The sequence below is a fragment of the Gallinula chloropus genome, assembly GCF_964237585.1.
Source record: "Gallinula chloropus genome assembly, chromosome: 1".
NCBI classification, from domain to species: domain Eukaryota; kingdom Metazoa; phylum Chordata; class Aves; order Gruiformes; family Rallidae; genus Gallinula; species Gallinula chloropus.
In genome coordinates, this window is record NC_140085.1 from 33,403,578 (window position 1) to 33,426,513 (window position 22,936).

The window sequence follows — 22,936 nt, forward strand, 5'->3', positions numbered from 1 at the left end:
AAATACAGACGGGAACAATGGTTTTACAGGGACAAAGTTGCAGCCTTACAAATCTTGGCATCTGAGCCCTCAGGCTTTTGATGCTCAAGGTTCCGAGTGTCCAAGGTGTGTACGATCCTTCAGGTGAAACATACAGAGGTGGGAGAGAAAGCAGAGTGTCTCCAAGCAGTCTGACGTCTGCCGCTGCTGCGAGTTGGGGTGTGTGAAGCCTACAGTAATTGAATCCATCGCAGGGTCCGGGCTTACATATGGAACTTGAACAATAGGTATTTACTTAAATTACATAGATTACCTCAGAGATGTGGAATCTGTATGCCCTGCCCACTTCCCTGAACCTCTGGAGCTGGGATCCTGTGGGGAATATAATGGGCTTAATTATGGTGTCTGGACTAGCCGCGCAGGACCCGGAAGGCAGGAGTTAACCTCACCTCACCTTTTACATGCCAGTGACCCCAGGCTTGGCTGGGAACTTGTTGGGGCCTCTGGAGCTGCTTCTGGATTGCTCCGACTCGTGCTAACCGCGCGGCGACGAAGGGAAATCCTGCACAGGCAGGGCCTCCGCGCTGTTGCCTTCGAGCCTCGGCCCGTGTTTGGTGGGTGGTGCTCAGGACACCCAGGGCGCGATGCTCAGGGCCCCCAGGCCCCGCTGCCCGCTGCCGCCCGTCCCCGCTGTGCCCGAGGAAGGCCCGCACGTGCGTCCGCCACGCCGAGAGACCTGCGGCCGGCTGCTCCCCGGGGCGGGAAGGGGGCCCGGGGCTGCCACCGCCGCGGCCTGGCAGCAGTGGGGCGCCACGCCAAAGCCAGCCCTACCCTGGTCCGCCGTCCCGCACTCCCGGGCCCCTCCAGGCTCAATCTCGCCGCCCCAGACCGCGGCGGGGCGGGCGGGGGTTGCGGGCGTCACATGGCAGGGGGAGGGGGCTGCGGCGGGGCGGGCCGCGCTCGGGGCTCCCCCGGCCGCGCGGAGGCGGGCTGAGGCGGCGGAAAGTTTGCGGAGTGGCTGGCGGCCGGCGGCGCTGCGGTCCCCCTCCTGGCTTTTTTCTCTTTACTTTTTCCTGCACACACACCACCACCCGCCCCCCACCCCCCCCGCCCCTTTTCCCCGTCGCCTTTCCCCCTTGGCGGCGGTTTCGGGACATGAGCAGGAGCCGCCACCCGCACTGAGAGGCGGGAGGTCGCGCCGCACCCGGCTCTGTCAGTGAGGGAGCAGCAAGGACGGGAGCGCGGGCACGGCTTCGAGCCCGCCATGCCCCGCCGGCCCCGAGCGGCGCCCGCCGCCCTCCTGGCGCTGCTGCTGCTGTTGCCGCCGCTGCTGCTGCTGGGGGGCCGCGCCGCTCGCTGCCCCGCACCCTGCCGCTGCGCCGGGCATCTCATCGCCTGCAGCCGCCTGGAGCTGAGTCGCCTGCCCGAGCGGCTGCCGCGGGGGGCGGTGCAGCTGTGAGTATCGGGGCGGAGGGCACCGCGAGAGGGGCTGGGGGTGCCGTCCCGAGTCCGTCCGCCATCTTCTGCCCCCGGCTGCCGGGGTCCCATCCGCGGGCGGGTTTCGTGGCGGTGGCGAAGCGGGAGGTGCCGGCAGCGAGGTGTCGCGGGGCGGGAGGGCGTAGCCCCTGCGGCCGGCGGCCGAGCTGTCAGCAAGCGCAGCGGCGGCCGCGGCGGGGCAGCGTCCCTCGGGCGGGCCGCGGCCCCGGGAGGTGGTGGTCACAAGCACCCGGGCTGAAACCGGGCCCGCCAGCGCTGCTCAGCGATGCAAGCTGGCGGGGGGAGGGAGGGAGGGGGAAAAAAAGTTCCGATGACTTTCTTGGAAAACGTGCCGTAATCATCAAGCGAACGTCGATCTGTGTGTGTCGGGAAACACCGGTCTCGGTTGTATTTGTTCGTCTTAGTTCCCCGCGTGTGTTGGGCTGGGTGAGTGTGTTAGCGCTGGAGCTTGGCCCCTTGGGCCCGGATCCCTGACCCTTCCCTCAGCAGCGCGGCCCCAGGTGCCATCCGCCGAAAACTTAACTTTCCGTGACAAAACTTTTGTGGGCAAAGCATAAATTACGTGAGCTTTCTAAAAAGCCCGAAAACAGCTGAGGGACTTTTCACATTTGTTTTCAATTTCTTGTCACTCAAAGATCTTCTGTATTAGTCGTATTAATTTTCTATTACATTTCCAAAGCAGATTGAGATAAGGGCTTTAAAGTAAACAGGAAGACTTTCAATTAGTTGTGGCTAATTCTGTTCAATTGCCTCGTCTGGAGGTCATGCTGCTTTACTGATGAAATGTGGATGGCTGTATTGACACCATATGGAACTGAACACAGGAATGGCTCTGGGAGATGAATATTTCCAGGAGTGGTATAGGAAAGTGTGAGAGGAAAGAAACTTTTTTTCCTTTTTTTTTTTACCCTTATGTGATTGAAGCGTACGAATCAAAATACCAGATCTGCTTTACATTCAACGACTGGCTTTGCTTTCTATTAAATTTCATCCCTTCTGTTCTTTTGAACTATTTCAGTACACCAACATAAGTTTGTTTTCTTTTTTTTGATGAACCCTAAAGCTTTTTTGATACTAGGCAAAGCTTCATAACTTAGTTTCTTAGCTTAGTGTGCTTTATCGCTGTTACCTGAGTTTTAAGTTGTGACAGCGTGCTAAACAAAAATCAAGGGGGGAGGGCACCCCACAGAGCTGCTTTAATTTTTAGTTACTTTAAAAGGCATTTTGCATTAGCAGTAATCCAAATTTGTCTTTTCCACTTAAGTTACTGAGAGACAATAAAACACGTTGCAGGGCTTTTTTTGTTAGCACAAGGGAGGTTTTTCTAATTAGAATTCCCTTGGTAGCGTAAATTGTCCTTATGTAAGTTCACATTCCTTTAAAAGTGTGAGAAAATAAGTTCCACTTGTATAAATAAGCTCTGGTCTGTTGTAAGAAACCCTGCTGTGATTACTCATTGGACAGCTGTGTCGCTAGCTCTTAAACTCACAGGAGTACATCTTTGTAGGTGTCACCAAACCATGTGGTCTGGCCGCTTTTGTGTAAATATTTCTTTTGTTCGTGTCAAATGCCTTAGAAATACCCTGCTCTTTCTTCCCTCCTCTCCTCTTAATAAGAGAGTGAGGAAGAGTGCGGTGTTGTCTGTTACCTCCAGCTACTCCAGTACTTGGAGCTGGGATTGTGCAATATCAGATTGTAATGCGTTTCAGTTTTACATAGGGAAAAAAAAACAACCCAAAGGTTTGGCTAGCCTAGATTATTGTTGAAGCAAACTGTGCACTTAGAAATTGTAAAGACTGTTTATGAACTTTATTGGTATATGTTTACTGTGTTTTCCATGGAAGTCCACAGTGGGTATAGCCACAGGCTAGTAGTTTAATCGCAGGCTTTCCAGTCCTCTTCAGAAAACAATTCTTACACCATGTTCTCAAAATACGCAGGTGAGATCTCCCAAGCTTTTGTGCCTGAGAGGGTCCAGGCTGGTGTTAGGCTTTACACCTTCGTCTGCCCATCTGTCTGCTTGCTCAGACAGAGAACATCAGGGCAGGTGAAGTTGGTTTTTTTCAAGCTTCATTTCACTTTCATGCCTTCAGTGTTCAGATTCCCTGGTGAAATAAAACGAGAGTGTCTGATGTGGAAAGGCTGTGTGACCTCAGGAGTGGGCAGTGAGGGAAATCACGGAAGATGAGCCTGAGTACTATTATATGTCTTTATTTTCCGTGGCAAGTGTGTGGCTACTGCTTTGTATGGAAGTGGCTTCACAAAATGGGTGTAAACAGGCTTTAATTGCCACTTGTACTGTGGTTTTAACTCCAGATACCGTCTTCTGTAACCCTACCTTCATGGGAGGTGACAGTCCTCTGGAAACCGAGAGAAATGTTTGTAATGCCTTCATGCACAAATAGCTTTGAAGTTAAGAGTTCAATTTGCTTTCAAGAAAGCATGTCCTGAGCTTGCAAGAACGTGGCTTTGTTAGAGCTGGTGGTGGAGGGAGGGAGTGAAGAGTGCTTGCGTGTTGGCTGGTGTCCTCCGTGTGTGCAGGCTCCCGGTGGCACTGCCGTACCCCCTCGCCAGGTTCAGGAATGCTAAAACTGCCGGTGGGGCAAGAGGGAAAGTCTGAAAGATGGTTTTCGCCTGTGTTTGTATTACATCTTTAGTAGTTACATTTTATAAATCCTCTCCTTCTCTACCAGAATTGCCAGAAAAAAAGGGCCATATGGTTTTCACAGCTGTTTTTCAATATTTTCCAGACTAAAACTTGAACATAGCAAGCTGATTTATGAGTCACTTTGGATCAGTGTCTTAAAACAGCTACAGCCTGGCTTTTTGTTTTTCAGCTCTCCTGATTTCTGCTGAATTAGCAGCTCTATAGGCCCCAGTGGGACTGATTAAGAAGCTGTTGCTGGATTTGCATTTTAAAATTTGACTTGGGGCTCAGGTTTCTGAGTTCTCTAAGGAAGAAGATGATAATTGTGACTAAGTGTTGTAAATTAAGTTAGAGTCTAAAGTTAGATATATAAAATGTGTGAAGAAACACTCACCCTTTCCCTTTATACATTAGGCCGCCTTTTTCAATTCCTTATCACACAAAACATTGGTGTTTAGAGTTGCTTTCAGCTTTCTAACACAGAGACTTGCAGGTTACCAAAGATGGTCATACAAACATAACGGAATATAGAAAATAGTTTCTTTTGTAAAACACGTTCTTGAAGGCCCTCAAAAACTATGGCATGCTTTTTCAAGTGGAGGTAATTCTACTTAAATGCTCACTTTTATTAGAAATCTGAGGTGAAGAACAGGTATATATATATTACTTCATTGTTATAAAGAATTTCTTAATATAAATCTGGTTTCTGAGTGCATTCACTGTTATATCTTTCATGGCTTTTGAAATTCTAGTAGCAAAAGTAATCACAGGAGATTTTCTCTCCACTTGTAATGTGGTTTTAACAGACGAGGAAAATTTAGAAATGGAAAATGCATAGGAATAATCCTGGTGTTCTAACATTGTTGGTTCCATTTCTGTGAAGAAAAAACAGTGATTAGTTTTCAAAACTTTAGTTCACATTTGTTTGAAGATAGCCTTGAGAAGTGCATTGGACTGTAATGTACTCCTAGCTTCTTGACAGTGATGATAGATCTTTTATATTTTAAAAATGCCTCAGATCCAGTGCTTGAAAGTTTCAGAAACTTGTATAGGTTTAAGCTTCATCAAAAATGTTAGTAAAAGACTAAGATTTTAACTCTTGGTTCGCTTCCAACCACTCTGATTTAACTTAAAAATGTAACTTGCAAGGCTTTTCTTTGGTGAAGTTTCTCATGCCAGTAGCACTAAATGTTTAATAAAATATTTATAATTTATACTTTATCCAACATTTGGTAGACAAACATGTACACAGCTGTGTGAAGCAGGCAATGCAGTATTGTCTGGGTTTTTTTTTTTTTGTTTTGGTTTGGTTTGCTTGTGTCTGACAACCTGCTGTAAGTAAGCCAGGAATGAGGATTTTGTATGTACGTTATTTTTTAAAGTAGGTGCTACATGGAAAATCTGAGGGTATCTTTAGTGTTAAAAAACAAACAGAAAAAAAATTTAGTTTGAAACCTAGTGTAAGTTGTTATGCTCACGGTTGCCTTGATAGACTCCAGATGGATGTGAGCTTGAGCTATGAGTGAAAGTGTCTGGCTCCAGTGTGGTGATCATGCACAGCAGTGGTTGTAATTGCAGGATTTTTATAGTTTAAGGACTCTGCCAGATATTTTTTTTTTTTTAACATGTTATAACTCCAGCAGAACAAATCTACTCACGTCTGTTACTGTCTGGTAGGTCCTTTAGGCAAACATGTTTTAAATAAACCTTTTGCAGGGTTTTTTAGATGAAATGAAGAAATGCTGGTTTTTAGCGCTAATGTTGAAAGCTCTTTGTTGAAATAATTACTGATTCCTGAGTCTCGTCTGAAGCATGAAGAACGGTAACATAGTAGGCACTAGCAGCCATAACTTCGCTGAATTTTGGCTGTTTATTTGCATAGTTCTTATAATCCCTACAGACTAAAGCCACATATTGAATTAAGTTTAAGGGTAAAAATGGTTTCTACTAAGTCTGCATTAAAGGGCCAAGTTCAGAGTCCCATCTAGATCTTTTTAACAGCAAACCTTTTCAGTCCTTATGTTTAAGACTCTAGCGTGAGAATTTCAAATGTATGTAGCTAATGTCTTCAGGTGTTAAACAAAGGGATTTTTCTCCAGTCTATGGCTGGATGAATATTTGCACTAGATCTTTAAGCAGTGAATGATACAGTCCTCTAACTCGAGTGTGGTTAACCTCATTTACAGGAGAACTCGAAATCATGAAACTTATCATTTGTGGGTTTTTGGAAATGTTAACACTGTATTGGTTCTCCATCTTTGAGGAAAATCTGTAGGGGTTTAGATGCCTGGAAGAAGGTGTGGATATATATTAAGTGCGTGAGTCCAGGGCTGTGTCTTGGAAAGTAGTGCCTCCATGGCCCCCTGAAGGTGGGGTGTTCTCTTTTTCTAGAGAAAGGGTGTTCTGAAGGTGGTAGAGGGTGTTCTCTTTCTCTAGTTGACTCTCCTCATACCTCCTTTTTTGGGCTGGAATATGCCTTTCACACCTGTGGGTCTGTCCTGTGCATGCTCCTGTGTGGCTTGGGTCTCCTCCCTGCCCCGTGGCCGTGAGCCAGGCGCCCGGTGCCGCAGCTGGGCCTGATCCAGTTGGCTGGCTTGGAGTACACTTCGTAACTGAGTACCTGTGGTACCCCTTGTAATGCCCCTATGTGCCTGGTGTAATCTTTAATGTTTGATTTCTAGTATTATTTTTAACTGCTGACTGAGAAGGACAAAAGGGACCGTGGAATTGTCCTGTCAACATTGAGCAAGCACTGCTAGAGCATCAAACAGGTGGGGGGGGACTCTAAATTGTGGATTTACCGTCCCCATGCACTGTGGAGGAAACATAGGTGTATGACAGCATTGCAGCATTATACCTGTGTCCTAGGATATGTGAAGGTGGATGCAGTTACACAAGACTTAGTCACTGAGCAGAACACCTAGCACGGACCTTGATTTAGGCTAGGTCTCATCTGCGTGCAGCAAGGATATGCTGATGATAAGGTTTCTTAACTTCCAGAACTGTAGAGTAGACACATCTGTGGTAGTCAGGCCTGTGTTGGGTATGCTCAGTACAGGTGACTGTACTGAGTCATATTACCTAGGAAAAGTAAGGAATCCCAGAGTTTCCTCATAGATTCAACTTGAAATACACTTCATGCCAGCATGGCCTGATGAGGGCCCTGGGCATTGTTGGATGACTGTTCAGCACTTAATTAGCATGGTGAAAAGCGTCATGAAGTGTGAGAAATTTCTTTGCCTTTACCTGCTGCTACAGAAGCTCACTGCTGTAATTCTTTGTGTGTCTGCATTCCAGACTCACTGGAGTTGAGTTTAAGAACTTAAAATATTGCAGTTCTTGTTTGCTGGCTTGAATACATGGTGTTAGAATGTTCAGCAAGCTCTTTGCAGATGGGTGAATCCATGCAGGTGAGATAGTGATTTGCTGTAGTATGGGAGGGGGAAGGTATGTGTTGTGCTGAATGTAGACATGCAAGTTTGAGTTCCTGTAATTAGCTTCTCTGCTTTCTATTACATGGTCATTCTTTTATGTCTGTGATTTTTCTAGTACTCTCAGGCTACAGCAAGAGTTTCTTAGGATTCTGTTTTATGATGTCAAATGTTTGAGCAGACATGTGGTAAAGGTGTCAGGAGGGAACAGACTTCTTTGATAGTGGTCAAGGAAATGTGTTGCATTCATAGTACCCTGGTTTGTTTTGTAACAAACACTGCAAAAACACTAACAAGATTTCTTATAAACTGCATCTTTACATATTTGGGATCTTCAGTACAGAGCAACACAACCTAAGTGTTCAAGCTACCTCTTAAGTGTGATTAAGTCCTGTATTAATGTGACTAGTATACAGAATACTTTACATCTTTTCACTCAGAAAATAATTTGCCCTTCCTGTGTCTTCCCCCCCGCTTTCCCCCCATATTGCTTGCTTAAATTCCCCATTAAATTTAGTTGTATAGGATGGAGTCCTGAATTATGCTTTCACAAAAAAATAGACTTGAGATTTGTGGACAGTCCTCATTGTGTACTTAGAATCTATGTGTTGCTTTGGAGAAGTGAGAAGGATGAATGATACAAATATTATGATTGACTCAATGAATGAGACTATGATGAGTACTGATTTATGAATTTTCCTTCTAACACGGCTGTTTTAGCCAGATCTTGTGTTGTTATGGGCTGGTGGCAAGGGGTGGTTGTTGGTGTATATGAGTTAGAATCTTAAGATGTTTTTCATGGGTCTTGGGTACACCCCAGTGAACAGTTCTAAACTGTTTAGAGGTGTAGGAAATTCTTTGACGCTGATGACAGTGATCAAGGGATTTACACTTAATTATACCTTGTATGCTCAAATGAGTTTCTATTTTAATTTTACTAATATATATGTATAAAAAAACCTTCTTACATACTTGGAAACAAATGATAACATAATTTGGATTGAAATTTTGTTTCTTGACCCAGTATTTTATGGCGAAACTGACAGGCTGTTTATTTTTGTAATTTCATAGGGACTTAAGTCATAACAAGTTATCTTCAATCAAGACCAGTCTTTTGGATCACCTTCATAGTCTTCGGGAAGTGTAAGTTTATTATTTATTTTATTAAGACAAATTAAAACAAACAAAAAAAATCCCAACACCAAACCAACCAGTATGCTAATTGCATAGCTATTTCTACCATACAGGGATGATTGATTGCACACCATGCATGTTTGCTGTTGTGATATTTTACATAAAGTTTGGTTTTGAATTTTGGGGTGGCACTGTTCAGCAGTTCAGCAAATCCAATGTACAAACTTCTTATTAACATCAAAGCTGACTCTCCTTTTTCTAATATCAATAGGAAGTTGAACAACAATGAACTGGAGGTCATTCCAGATCTGGGATCAGTCTCTGCAAATTTAACTCTTCTGTCTTTGTAAGTAGATCTTACTCTTGTCCATAGCTAGTGGAACTAACTCTACAGGGTTTGTGGAAATACGTGCATTACAGAGATTAAAGCAAAATAATTGGAAATAGAGCAGCTTGTGGTTAGGAAGTTGATTATGTCATATTATTTAGCAGGTTGTTTAAAATGTGTATAATTGAGCTTAATCCTTCTAGTTTTTATGCTTCCCTCAGATACAAAGACTGCATTAGAATTAATTTATGTTGTGGTAGTGCCCAGAAGCCTCAGCCCTGTTGTGCTAGACACTGTACAAACATTAGTAAACATTATGCAAACCTGCACAAAGACTTTAAAACAAGAGTTACACTCTATCATTATGCATCTTGGCTGAAATCCCACTTGTGTTGAATCATGGCAGAATTCCATTAATTTTAGTGGGCAACATGGGGAAATCCCCTTGAGACACAGCTTCAGGACAAGTATCTAGGTTAGAAGATGTTTTGCCAATGTCTTTAAAATGTCTTTTTGAGCCCTTTTTAATGTGTAGCATAATTTTTTTTATGGCTGCAGTTAATACATATAATTGTGACACGCGATTATGTCTATGGTCATTGTTTTGTTTGAAATAAATTAGTAGGTTACTTGATGTGGCATCTGTAATATGAGTATAAAGTTGTAAAAGGCATGTAGGACCCATAACCAAAACAGTTGATTCTAAAGGCAATTTTATTCCTGAGGTTTTCACTTAAAATCAGTTTATTTTTTTCCCCTGCCAATCTAGTTTCTCTAAAATGTTGAAGGAACTGCTAAAAAATAGTATTAATTGAAAAAAAGGACACATTTTTAATGTGTGGGATTTGGGTTTTACCAGCGGGAATCTAACGTGTCTAAAGCCAGTAATATGTAGCCCTCTGGCCAAATCCTGCCCCTGAATACAAATTGCAAGTTACCTTTCCTGAAGAAGCCTGAAGGGTTAAAACAATACAGTAAACTTTGGAAAGCTGTTCAGTTAATTAAATTGATCACTATTCAATTGCCTACATCTGGTGATTTATAGGGGTTTGTTTTTACTCTAGGCCCAGGTCAGCTAAGTCAGCTGGTGCAGCCGCCGTGTCTGGACTGCTCTGTTTGAATAAGAACTAAGTGACATTTGATACTGATGTGGTTTCTTACAGATGAGAATCAGAAAAGAATGAAAGAAAAAGCAGTTGGTGTCTGACAAATAGCTGTTGAATTTAAGCATATCTTCTATTTTGTATTAGTGCTAACAATAGCATTCTGTAGTTTAAGCATCTGATTGATCTAAAGAATATATTTTTCTTTTTTACCACTTTGCTGAGGTTCTTTTTACCACAAGGTTGGAAATATTATTATAATAAAGTGTTTTATAACCTCTTGCCTTACTCCTGATGAATACAAAGTCGAGAATTTGTCTTAGCATCTATCTACCCTAGTCTTTCTCATGAAAACTTAACTGGATTTCATAAACCTAAAATCATCCTTCTGCAGCTGTGCAAAGATTTTTACATTCCTTTGAGAGAATATATGAAAGTCAGACACTGCTGGATCGGCTGTTCCATATCCTTAGGTCACTAGCTTGGTTCATTTACTCAGGTGGTCAAACATGGAAAAACCTTTGTCAGACCTGTGCTCTGCACTATATATACTGACTATTAAAAGCTGGGGGGAGGGATTTCTGAAAGCTGTTATCATACTTCCAGTGCAGTTAAAGTTAGTCTGCTTGGGTGCTAGCTTGTTCTCATTATAATTTCCATTACTTCTGTGTGGTGTCGGGAGATTACTGAATGTAAGTGTGCTCCAGCTGAGGTCTCATATCTATTCTGTGACTACAGCAGAGATTCCTTAAGACTAATATGGTAGAAATAATTCTTTAAGCAATGTAAAGGTTTTATGTTAACTCATGAATATCATCATGTAAGAGTTAAAACAGTTCCGTATCAAAATGGGTGTACACAGAACATAGAGAGTGGTATTGCATTGTTCAAAAAATAAAGCATTTTGTTTCTTTTGCAAAGGTTTCTCTTGAAAATATGTAATAGAATCATAGAATCATTTTGGTTGGAAAAGACCTTTAGGATCAAGTCCAACCATTAACCTAGCACTGCCAAGTCCACCTTTGAGCCATGTCTCTAAGCACCACATCTGAGTGTCTTTTAAATACCTCCAGGGATGGTGACTCAGCCACTTTCCTGCAGTATGTTCCAGCGCTCTAACCCTTCTGGTGAAAATTTTTTTCATGGTACCCAATCTAAACCTCCCCTCATGGAACTTGACACTGTTTCCTCTTCTATTGATTGTTACTTGAGAGACCATCACCCACCCGGCTGCAACTTCATTTCAGGTAGTCGTAGAAAATGCAAGTTCTCCCCTCAGCTTCTTACTAGTTCAGAGTTGTTCCTGTAAAGATGTTCAATCTAATTTTACAGGAAAGAGCGTGAATAGAGAAGAATTAATTTTTAGCGGTTGTCTAACGTAAAGATATATGTAATGTAGTGGTATAGATGGAAAAATGTACTCTTATTTTAAAGTGAAAAAACATGTTCACCTATTTTTTCTGTTAGATGTCATTTGGAGACATTGACTCAAACTGATTTAATATGTCTAAGTTATGCGAAGAGAACACATATGGAACAATTAGAATAGACATTTTAGAACCAGTCTTCAAAGAATAACTGTACTTGAAACATGACATGACTTACTTCAGGATTTTAAACTTCTATATGAAAGGAGCTTGTGGAGCCTTTCCAAAACACACCACTGTTTCCTTGTTGAGTCTTTGTTCTGACTTTCAAATAATATCAGAAAAGAGAATGATAGTCTTCTGAAGCTTGATTTGATTGCGTTTTTTATGAGGCACATATATGTTGGTTCTTTACCAAAGGCAGGTTTTTTTTCCAAGGGGTCTTCAAGCAGTGCTGTGGAGGTGGTGCATTCCTTTCTTGCCAAAATCTGCACTGCTGAAGAAACTCTTGCAAGTTTGTTTGGTTTTTCTTTTCTCTTTTCACTTGTGATTTGGCCGTGGAGCCTTAGAACTGTACCTGTTCTGCAAGAATTTTCTTTGCTCTGCAAAGGAAATTACGCTGCTGGTATGTCTACAGTGAATAATAGTGCGGGTGTCTCCATACAGGTCCGTATGTCTAAATTCTTTGAGCAGTATAAACAAGCATGGGTGGATTATCATGTTAGTGTAGTTTCCATTTCTGGAGCTACCTTGTTTCCAACTATCTAATTGATACTTACCTAACTTAAATATTTACATGCTGTTGAATTATGCAGGCTAAACATACCCGGAGCAGTAGATGTTCCCAGTCTCATGGCCACTGTCTGTCGGTAACATGAAACAATGATGCTAGCATTTTGTTTTTATGGGTGCCAGTTGAGAGTTGGATGCCATGGGAGAGAAACATGTCAGGCAGTCACTCCCCCCTCACCCTGGAAAGACCATGTGTCTTTGTGAAGGTGTGTAGAAGCAAATATAGACACACTCATTACATGGCTGGAGATGCATCTACGATTTTATTCATGTCATGAGTGTGTATCTTGTCATGTGGCATAGGAGAGCTACTGAGCTTACTGGGAATCTGGAAACTGCTGTGAACTAAATGGGTGGTACCTTGGTCTAAATCTGGTCAGGAGGCATTAGGTTGTGAAGCTATGGTAGCTTGCCTGATGCTAACAGGTATAATAAAAGAGTAGAATTCATCTTCCCAACCCTAAATTCTTGAAAGTTTGGCATCGTGAATTACTAACTGTAGATCCTCTTCAGGATGAGTGGAGAATAAAAGACGGTCTCTGAAGTGATTTGTCTTCCCCAGGATAGTTCAGATGGCTTCCTACAGTGAAGCCTGTCTAGGCTAACTTACGGAGTTTAGAGTTGGGTTTATTTTGAAATGTTTGGCCAATGTACTTGGACATGTCTGTCTTACAGTGATGCTAAGATTGCATCTTTAAGTGTGTTTGACCATGATTTGAAATTGAAATTCCTGGGTGTTCATTTTGCTCGGCCACCCAGCCATTTTCTCTGTCTTCTGTGAGAGAAGGTGGGAAGAGAGCAGTTTATCAGGGCAGAAAATGAGAAGTTTAGCCATATCCCAGAGATTGACAGTTCCTCCAGGCAGGAGGTACAGATACCACTCACAGAAACTTGGGTATCCCTAAATGCTAATATTTTAACTTGCATTCCTGAAGTGCTTATAAAAAACTTAAATGGTTGCGGTAGAAAATTCTGCAGTTCTGGGAGAATAAGCAAGTTACTTTCTGTTGTTTCTAGGTGTCTCACTTTTGTGTTAGGTAGAGAAATGGGAACAAATGCCCTTGTTCTAGGAGAACAAGCAAAGATTCTGAATTCGGTTCCCATTCTAATGACATTTGTTATTCAGGATGTTCCAGTCCTGTCTTATTTATCTGCGAAATATTCAAGAATCTGTGATGTTAATACATGAGAAGAAAACTAGTATTGCCTTTTGTGTCTGTCATTACTGTACAGTTTTGTATGTAGGTTCAATACAGAAATCGCAGAATCACAGACCAGTAGGGGTTGCAAGGGACCTCTGGCGATCATCTAGTCCAAACCTCCTGCCAGAGCAGGATCCCCTAGAGCAGGTTGCACAGGAATGCATCCAGGTGTGTTTTGAATGTCTCCAGAGAAGGAGACAACCACAACCTCTATGGGCAGCCTGTGCCAGTGCTGTCACCCTCACAGTGAAAAAGTGAAATAGATTGAAACAAGTAGATTGAAACTAAATAATATAAATACAGTAGCCTTACATAGAAGTTTAACTGCCAGTTACCATTAGCATAAAGATTTTACTTTAAATTTCCTCAGAAAAGGTTAACTACTGTTAGCGTGATTAACGCTTTGTATAGAAGACAGACACTGATTTGCAAATGCTTTTGTTTAAGAGTATATACAGTTTAAATAAGAAACACATGCGACTTTACCTGCAACACTTTTTGAAATACATCATTGTAGTCACTATCCAACATCAGTCCTTGAGTACTGTGGAAAATGGAAGGCAGCAGTGACTTTAAAGAGACAGAACAGCTTTGAGCATTAATGTATTAACAAAAAAGATTGGTCAGGAGACGAAAACAGGACAAAAGGACTGTGAAGAAGCCAGTCTTAAGTGACTGCAGAGGTCACAGATTTTCATAGTAAGCAAAATTCTTTTAATGTAGCTTTCTGATCATCCACTATAAAATGACTCAGATTATTAATGAAGGAATCATAACCAAGTAATCTTGGGCCTTTTGTGTTCAATAAACACTTCTCAAAAGCAAACCTAAAAGCTGAAAGTGAATTGCTGTACTGCAAAAGTACAAAGTCATTCTCTTCAAAGGAAAAATAAATAACAAAAATATCTAAGCCATCAAGAATGATTTGTTTAAAAAAAGATGATTATTTTGATCACTGAAAACAAACAAAATCCCAGGGAATGCCAAAACCAGGGTTTTTTAGGTTCAGACAGTGGTGTGTGCTCTGAATGGGAGGTTCTACATATGGCTCATTTAACCCACACAGCTGCAGGAGGGAATTTATTGGAGAAGATGATCTGCAAGTTTTAGTGTATACTCGGCTTCATAGATAAGGTTTAAAATTTCAAATTATCAGAAGAGTCCAGGTTTAGCTTTGTCTCTTCCTATACTAACTCCTTCCTGCTACCTTGCTTAGTTGTTCATTAATCCTAATTTCAGTCATCAGTAAAACTTCTTCAGTGGTAGCACATTTTGCTCCAATCTGAATAAAATCCTGTTGATGAAAGGCCTGGTTGCAGTGGGTTGTTCTTTGAGATTAGTAAAGCATTGCGCTGCCAAGCAATGGAGACAGAGCTGACTTCAATGTGATACAGACCTATAGTACATGGAGCTTATGATAATGCAATGTCACCATCTTTACTTAGAAGGCTTTCAGGGTGAATGGGATTGTTCGTGCTACCTAATTTAAATATGTCATCTGAAAAAGGACTTATCTTTATAGCTCTCAAAGCTAAGTAAACTAACTCTTAAGTTGAAGTGGCTTCTCTTAGGTCTTTGCTAAACAAAATGCTGAGCTCGTGACTAAAGATTTGTAAATTCATCTGTATTTTAGGCAGCTTCATGCTTTTTTCCATTCTTATCAGGAAGAATTAACCCCCCCCCTTGCCTTCTTTATTTGCAGGGGAATAACAGAGCATATACTGGTCACTGGTTTTGCTTCTTGATTTAAAAAAAACTGTTCTGTCACCAAAAAGATACTCTTCCAAAATTTAAGCATGTGCTGTCAAATCCTAGCTTTGACTTGGCAATGTAAAGCTTGAATACTTAACTTGATTCACAAACATACCTACCGAAAAGTGATTAATCCTTTATACTCTTTAGAAAGGATTTTATTTTAGTATTGTGTAGCCATATCTGCTTAAATATATTTTTCCATATTTTAAGTAAGTTTTACAATAATAGGCATCCCCGATGATGCTTAAAAGAGTCATCTTGAGAAGTAAAATTCGGTTGATTGAAAGAAATATGCAAAATAGATGATACATTTGCCCCATTGCCATTACAGCTGGCAATGTAGAAATAAGAGTAATAGTTTTGACCGTGTGGCAGTATCTTAATAAAGAGAACTCCTACAAAGGACCTTCTGTAAAGGCAGAAGTTTTTTTCAGAATCCTGGTTTTCTATGTATTATTTGGAGTAGGAGTAGGTATGAGAAATCGGCCTCTTTTCCACCATAGTCTAGGAGTAGAAGCCATGTGTAAAATCCAGGCGAATGCCGTCTCAGTTCTCGTTTAGAGTGCCGCAGTCTCAAGAAAGAAGTTTAGACAAAGTCCTGAAAATGAAAGCTTAAACGCAGTGGGAGTGGATCCGTTTCGCTTCTAAGCTTGCCAGAGAAAGTGGTATTGTGTGTTTATAAAGCTAGCATACTAAACTGGAATCTGGCTCCCAATATTAAGAAAATGTTGGTCAAATATTTTACATCCTTGTCATCTCTTCAGCTACCACTTTATTATGGGAAGGATTAAGATTTGGATGCTGCCTGGAGGAGTTTGTTTTGAAGAAGGATTGAAAGAAAGGATAGAGGAATGCCAGACTGGGCTTCAGGCATAAGGCTACTTGGAGAAAGTCCCAAAAATGAGAGTGGTGGTAAACCATGTGTGACTTGGGCTGAAGTTGCAAGCAAAAAGCTAGAGCGAAGAAACTTACTGGAATTAGTTCTTGCAGTCTTTGACATTTGGTGTGGAGACTAAGAGGAAGTAAATGAAAGAATTTGAAAAGGAACCTGTCTTAGTCAGACTTGCAGACATGGAAACTAGATTTTTATGGCAGCAATTGAAGCTGAATGATGGGAAAGGGAAGAAGTATGTAGAAACCCAGAGTTTGTTGTAGCAAAAAAATATGAAGTAGCAAGAGCCTAGATGAATGCTTTTGCAATGAGAATGGAAAAGAATGTAAAATTTATGAGCTATTTGAAGTGTGTGTGGGGAAAGCATGCTTTTCTAATTGACAGTGTTAAAGAAAAAGATGAATCAAAAAGAATATTAATGGGTCAGAGAAAAAAGAAAATGCTGTTCCTGTGTGACAAAATGGAGTGGTAGGAACTTTTTTTTTTACCAAGGTGGAGATGTCAAGTTGTAGAACATACAGTGCAGAGAATGAGGGAAGTCAGAATGAAGTTAAGAGGTCAGGCATAAGTACTGGGGTTATATCTTAGAGAAGTGGTATATGGTTATTCCAATAGAGCAATGAAATATAATAACTTGGTGCCTTGGGTGAAATAAAGTGGACAGGAGAACAACTTGTACTAACAGTCGAGACTAGGAGCAGATCTAGAAGGGTGTGTAGTCTGAAGTGCCTAGACTTCACTCTACACCCTCCCTTTTGGGTGAATAGGTGTTTTTACTTAACGAGACTGTTCATCAGATCAGAAATATGATTTATAATTATGCTGGGATTAGTCTAGGTTATGCTTTTAACTGTCCCAAGATTTTAGCATTATCTAAGAGTCACGGAGTGTACCACATCTGCAGTAGGTTATTATTCCTTTTGTCATCTTATGATGAAATAGATATGCTTGCATTGTGTACCTTCATTAAAATAAAGTTAATGAACTTAAAGTTAAGTAACTTACTATTATTTTAGAAAGGCCAGAAATTATAATGGGAAACAGACTTCAAGGTATAAAGATTGGAAAGTTTAATTAATCACATATTGCTACTACAACTGGAATCAGGAGAGAATGGTTGCAGATATCTCTTGAGTTTGGAAGTTTAGATTTGCCCTTGTTACATTTTTGGTGATGAATTTGATTCCAAAGTTGTTTTTCTTCCTCTCTTCCTAGTTTAGGAATCAATAAACTAATCTCAAGTTTTGGACAGGGTATCAGTAGCCTGAAAAAAACTCAGAGTTCTGAGTTTTCATTTTCTTCTTCATGACTGTATACCACAAAATCAGAAAAAAAAAAAAAAGAGCAGAGACTTAATGATATCTGGCTGGAAAGAGCACTGACAGGCATGGATCATAGAATAGAGACCCTCAAAAGTAAGAACAGCTGCTTGCCACAGAGAACGTGAGAAGGAGGCATCAGACTTATAGGCCTACCAGTAGGTCTGGAAGTGAGCCAGAATCCTGGCTTGATATCTGGCATTTTTCATCTTGGAGAAAAACAGTTCCATTAAAAACATTTCTATATCTAACAGTTGAAAGGATTAAAAAATATGGATGTTCTTAGTTCAGTGCAGTTGGGTGCCTGTTGGTAAGAAGAACGTGTAGCTCCGTTCACATGGGGGATTTTTGTAAAGGTAGTGTTCAGCTTGAAACTGTAATTGCAGTATTTTAAATGATGTAATTGTTCATTAGTCTGGATAATTTTAGTTGTCAGATGAGTAGAAATTGAAGGGGAAAACCTTATTTTTTTTCCCTCTTGTAGAAGTTTTCCTTGTAGTGTGTGCTCCTTGAAGCTGTCCAACTATCCTAAAAGCCACAAAACATGAGTCTTCCAGCACTTTTTGAGGAAGGTTATTACAGTATTGATCTTCCATCTTTACTGGCATTTTTTTTCTTTTTCCTTAAATTTTCGATTTTGTATCCTTACTTCCTTGTTTCTTACAAGAGCTCCGAATGTCCACAGGAGTTTGGGAGGGTAAGAGGGGGGTGTGCAAGAAACAACAGATGTTATGCAAACGAGTTGTATGATTTCAGTGGGTGAGTGGAGGGAAAAACAGGTGAAACAACCACACATTTTTGAGGAAATATGAAAAACAGAGCCTGTGAGCTGTAGTGGCACATAGCAAAGACCACCTGGTACGTGTTCAGATGTGCACAGTCACGTCTGCTTTGCCAGTGCTCTGACATGGCGGTCTTCAGGGCAGCTCTGATCTGGAAGCCATGTAAATACAAGACAGTCAAACTAAACATCTATGAACTCCAGCATTTTGGCTTCAGCACTGCTCAGAAAGATGTATGTAGCCCAAAAGAGTGCTTTTTTCTCTTTACATATCCTCTTAGTCTCTAGCAAGAGACTTGACTATGATTTCATTTGCCTGTTTTAGAAGCAAATTCAATATATTCAGCCTCTCAGGGCTTAGTTGAGAGACAGAAGATACTGTTGTAGTCCAGGGTCACACAGATGTAAAATTGCTGTTTTAACATCTCAGAGCTTTGGAGAACAGGCAGATTGCACAGGCACAGCTCTCCAAAATTATTGTAGGCAACCTGTTTTTTACCAGGTTGTTTCACCTCCAGACTTTTATATGTGCTCCTTGTCAGGATGAAGAGGTTCTCAAAACACAGTAGAACAAGATCTACTTGGAAGAAAGAGTTATGCTGGAGAAGGAAATGCAAAAGTTTGTTGGTTTTGGTTTTTTTTTTTTTTTTTTTTTTTGAGATTTTGAATTGAAACAAAAGAGGGGAGTGTAAATCTTTATTTATTTAAGAGTTAGGGCATCTGTGTTACAGGATTGGAGTAAAAAAGCTTGCATGGATACTTCTCTTAGAGAGAAAGAAATGTTACATATTGACAATCTTTATCAAGAGATACTTAGTCATATTATTGCAGAACTTTAACTGTGGGGTTTTTTCAGCACAAAAGAACTTGCTGTTAAGTAGAACCTTAATAAAATGGATACAGAAGTTGCTGCCTTGCTTGGTGTTTCCCTAGAGGCAAGGAACATTCAAGTCAATATGCCAGATACACTGTAGCTGTTGTACATAGAGTGAATCTTGAGGTTACCATTGATAGGACTGTGGTGGTTTGACCCTGGCAGTTACAGATGCTTTGGCCTAGTGGTGTGGTTCAAGTCATGAATACTGAGACAGATAGCTAAGGTTTCTCATACCCGTAATGGAAAACTGATGTGCTGTCTTAAGCTGGTATGCATTCAGGCTTATGTAAAAATAATTAAATCAGTCTGCCTGCACTCTTGGGTTGTTGGGGTTTTTTTTGCTGCAAGTCAGGGTGTAGACACGCAAATTGCAAAAGGCATGTTCAAATTTATGCAGGTATTTTTGGTGGTTTTATCTGTGTTCCTCAGTGCTCCTGCTGCTTTAACTGTAATGGGAGAAATTGCAAGGATGCTGCAGCATGTTACTGTTTCTTGCACTCAGAATTATAGAATCATTAAGGTTGGAAAAGACCTCCAAGATCATCTAGTTCAACCATCCCACTACCATCTATATTACTCACTAAACCATGTTCCTAAGTAGCTCATCCAGCCTTTCACTGAACACCTCAAGGTATGGTGACTCCACTACCTCCCTGGGCAACCCAGTCCAGTGCCTAATGACTCTTTCTCAGAAGAATTTTCTCCTCATTTCTAACCTGAAACTCCCCTGGTACAACTTGCAGCCATTCCCTCTTGTCCTATTACTAGTTATCTCTGAGAAGAGGCTGACCCCCAGCTTGCCACAACTTCCTTTCAGGTAGTTCTAGAGAGCAGCAAGGTCTCCCCCTGAGCCTCCTCTTCTCTAGACTGAACAGTTCCAGTTCCCTGAGCCACTCCTCATAGGACTTGTGTTCCAGACCCTTCAGCAGCTTTGTTGCCCTTCTCTGGACATGCTCCAGGGCCTCAATGTCTGTCTTATAGAGAGAGGCCCAAAACTGAACACAGCACTCAAAGTGCAGCCTCACCAGAGCTGAGCACAGGGGGATGATGACCTCCCTGGTCCTGCTGGCCACACTTTTCCTGGATGCCATTAACCTTTGTGGCCACCTGGGCACACTGCTGGCTCATGTTCAGGCAAGTGTCAACCAACACCCCCAGATCCTTTTCCTCTGTACAGCTTTCCAGGCACCCTGGCCCAAGCCTGTAGCGCTGCCTGGGGTTGTTATGACCAAAGTGCAGGACCTGGCACTTCGGCATGTTGAACTTCATCCCATCAGCCTCTGCCCATCGATCCAACCTGCCCAGGTCCCTCTGGAGGGCCTTCCTACCCTCCAGCAGATTGATACTTCTCCCCAACTTGGTGTCATCTGCAAACTTGCTGAGGGTGCGCTCAATTCCCTCATCCAAATCATCAGTAAAGATATTAAAGAGGATGGGCCCCAATCAGAGGAGTTGAGGAGTTGAAACTTGATGGTCTTTGAGGTCCCTTCCAGCCCGAAGCAGTCTGTGATACTGAGACTTTCATGTGTAGCTCTGTTTCAGTGAACAAAGGAAGTTGCTTTCTCCCTACAGTATGACATTGCCATCACCAAAAAAGAAAAACATTCCCTGAAACAAACAAGCTGTGAGGTTTTGTTTGTTTGTTTTTGTTGTAACCTGATCGGTGTCAGGTAATTTGCCAGTTAGTTTAAGTGCTAATCTGAAGGCTATATAGGAGTTTTATTCGGTTCCATTAGGTCCAACTAAACTTTGTAATACAGGGGCTATTATCCTGCCAGTTGTGAGGAATTTCTGTTTTATGGAGCAATGCTGACACAAAGACAGCACTGTGCAAGCCGTCTTTATAACTGAGCACTTTCACACTGCAATTTAGGAGGCGTGCAGTTCAGGAAATTGCTGGCTTCTGCTGGAGCACACTTTTACTGCAAGGAAAATTTTATTCATCACTCAAGTAATTGACAGTTTTAATACCTTGTTAGTAATTACCTTATAAACAAACTAATGCATAAAGGCGAGGCTCTATGACCTGTTATCTAACTCGCAGTCTTATTTGGCCAGTGGAACTGACACATGGTGGTGGTGTTTGTTGTTGTTTTTTATTAAAGTAATTTGTTTCCATTTATTATAAATACTTTCAGCTAAGAGTTAAAAAAAGGCAGGGTACCTCTACCAGACAGCCTGAGGAATGAAACATGATACAAGCGCAGCGTTGGAGGGGCTGCAAGATCACTTACCCATTCCCACATGTGGTCAGAAGGCCCATTAATCTGACTTCTGGTTCAGTTTTTGAGTCAGGACTTTTTTGTCTTGAGCAGTAATCCCCCCACACCCCTTGAATATGCGACGGTTGTTTATGCTGTCCTGAAAGTGTGGCTTGCTATTTGATCCAGAGCAAGTATTTCCAATAAAGGCAAACACCTTCCAGAATCAACATTCTTGTTGATAGTTTTACTGAAATTGCCTTTGCCTGAAATCTCTACGAGCTGGGAAAAGCTCCTAAATTTTGATCATTCGTCATATTAGGTACAGAATGTACCACAGCCAGAACTGACTTGTACTTCCCAGGGTAACAAAGATCATTTTGAGTTACGTTAATTCAATTAACTAGTCACAAACTAGTAACCCTATTAATGTTGCTGATGTGCAACTTTATGTGAGGTGTATGATTCTGTACATTATGCAGCTGGGATGGAAAAACTGGTCAGTTGCTGGGTATGGACATGAAATACGATCACTGGAAAAAGTACATCTCATTGGAAGTGAAGGAAGGGGGGTGTTCCTTACAGTAGACCAGGATACCCATGTCCTTCAGTAGGCGCACATTTTTTGTTGTGGAATTGGGTGTGATGCTTAGCTGAAGTTTGACCAGACATAAACTCCAGAAGCTCTGCAATGAGCTGTAATAAGTAGAAATTTTATTCTTTGCTAGGCAAATCTATAGGATAAAATACTAAATGTAACTGCAGAATTAGAGGATATCTTTCTAATGGGGTGCACTGTCAATCCATCTCTTTTAATTTAGCTCTGTTTTTCTGGAAATTGAATCTGATTTTCATGCTTTGAGTCTTCAGAAAAAAACCTCAAAACATGCCTAGCTAATATGATGTTAATTTGGTACTGTTCAATGCAAATGCCAGGTATTTCTACTGTTCAGAAATAAATGATCAAGGTTTTACATATTGTTTTAAGAACCATGAACTACAGTTACTGGATTATAACAGAACTTTTCTTCATCTTGTTTGCTGGAAATGTGTTAAGTAATGTTGGTGAATAAATTTATTTAGAGCATTCCAATTTGTGATTTGGGATGGCTAGAAATGAATGTTATGTCTAGAGAACATACTTTATTGGTTTTCTTTAGCTAGAAACTATTTTCAAGTGGGGGAATTAAGAACTAACTTTCATCAGAGTCATGTGTAGTTAATAAGTGTTTACTCTGGAAATGACAGTCTTTTGACTACTGTCCTTAAATTTCAGGACTAGTAACAAGATTGCCAACATCTTGTCTGAACATCTGAAGCCATTTCAAAATCTAGAAACTTTGGACTTGAGCAACAACAACATATCAGAGCTAAAAATATCATCGTTTCCATCATTACAGCTCAAGTATCTGTAAGTAAAACGTAATAGTATTTTTCCTTTAAGGTTACTTTCAAAAAAACCTTTTTGGAAAACTTAAGATTGGCAGCTGTTTGTTAAGGTACTAAATCTTTCAGTTAGACTTGCATTAAATATTTATTCTCACTTTCACCTGTTGAGTTTAACATAAGCTGCTAATTTGAATACGAGTTGTTGCAATGAGATGTTTTAGTTCATAAAAAGTGAAGATCAT

General features: G+C 41.2%; 1 protein-coding gene across 1 annotated transcript in view; it reads left to right on the plus strand.

Annotated features, from left to right (window-relative positions):
- Positions 1-1,243: 1,243 nt before the first annotated feature.
- LRIG3 (leucine rich repeats and immunoglobulin like domains 3) overlaps positions 1,244-22,936 on the plus strand; it is a gene marked incomplete at its 5' end in the record, with an annotated part of 42,677 nt that continues 20,984 nt past the window's right edge. The window contains 4 exons of the mRNA XM_084278239.1: positions 1,244-1,434; positions 8,626-8,697; positions 8,960-9,034; positions 22,582-22,716. Of these exons, the coding sequence (XP_084134365.1) occupies positions 1,244-1,434; positions 8,626-8,697; positions 8,960-9,034; positions 22,582-22,716 (473 nt within the window). The remainder of the gene's footprint in view (positions 1,435-8,625; positions 8,698-8,959; positions 9,035-22,581; positions 22,717-22,936) is intronic.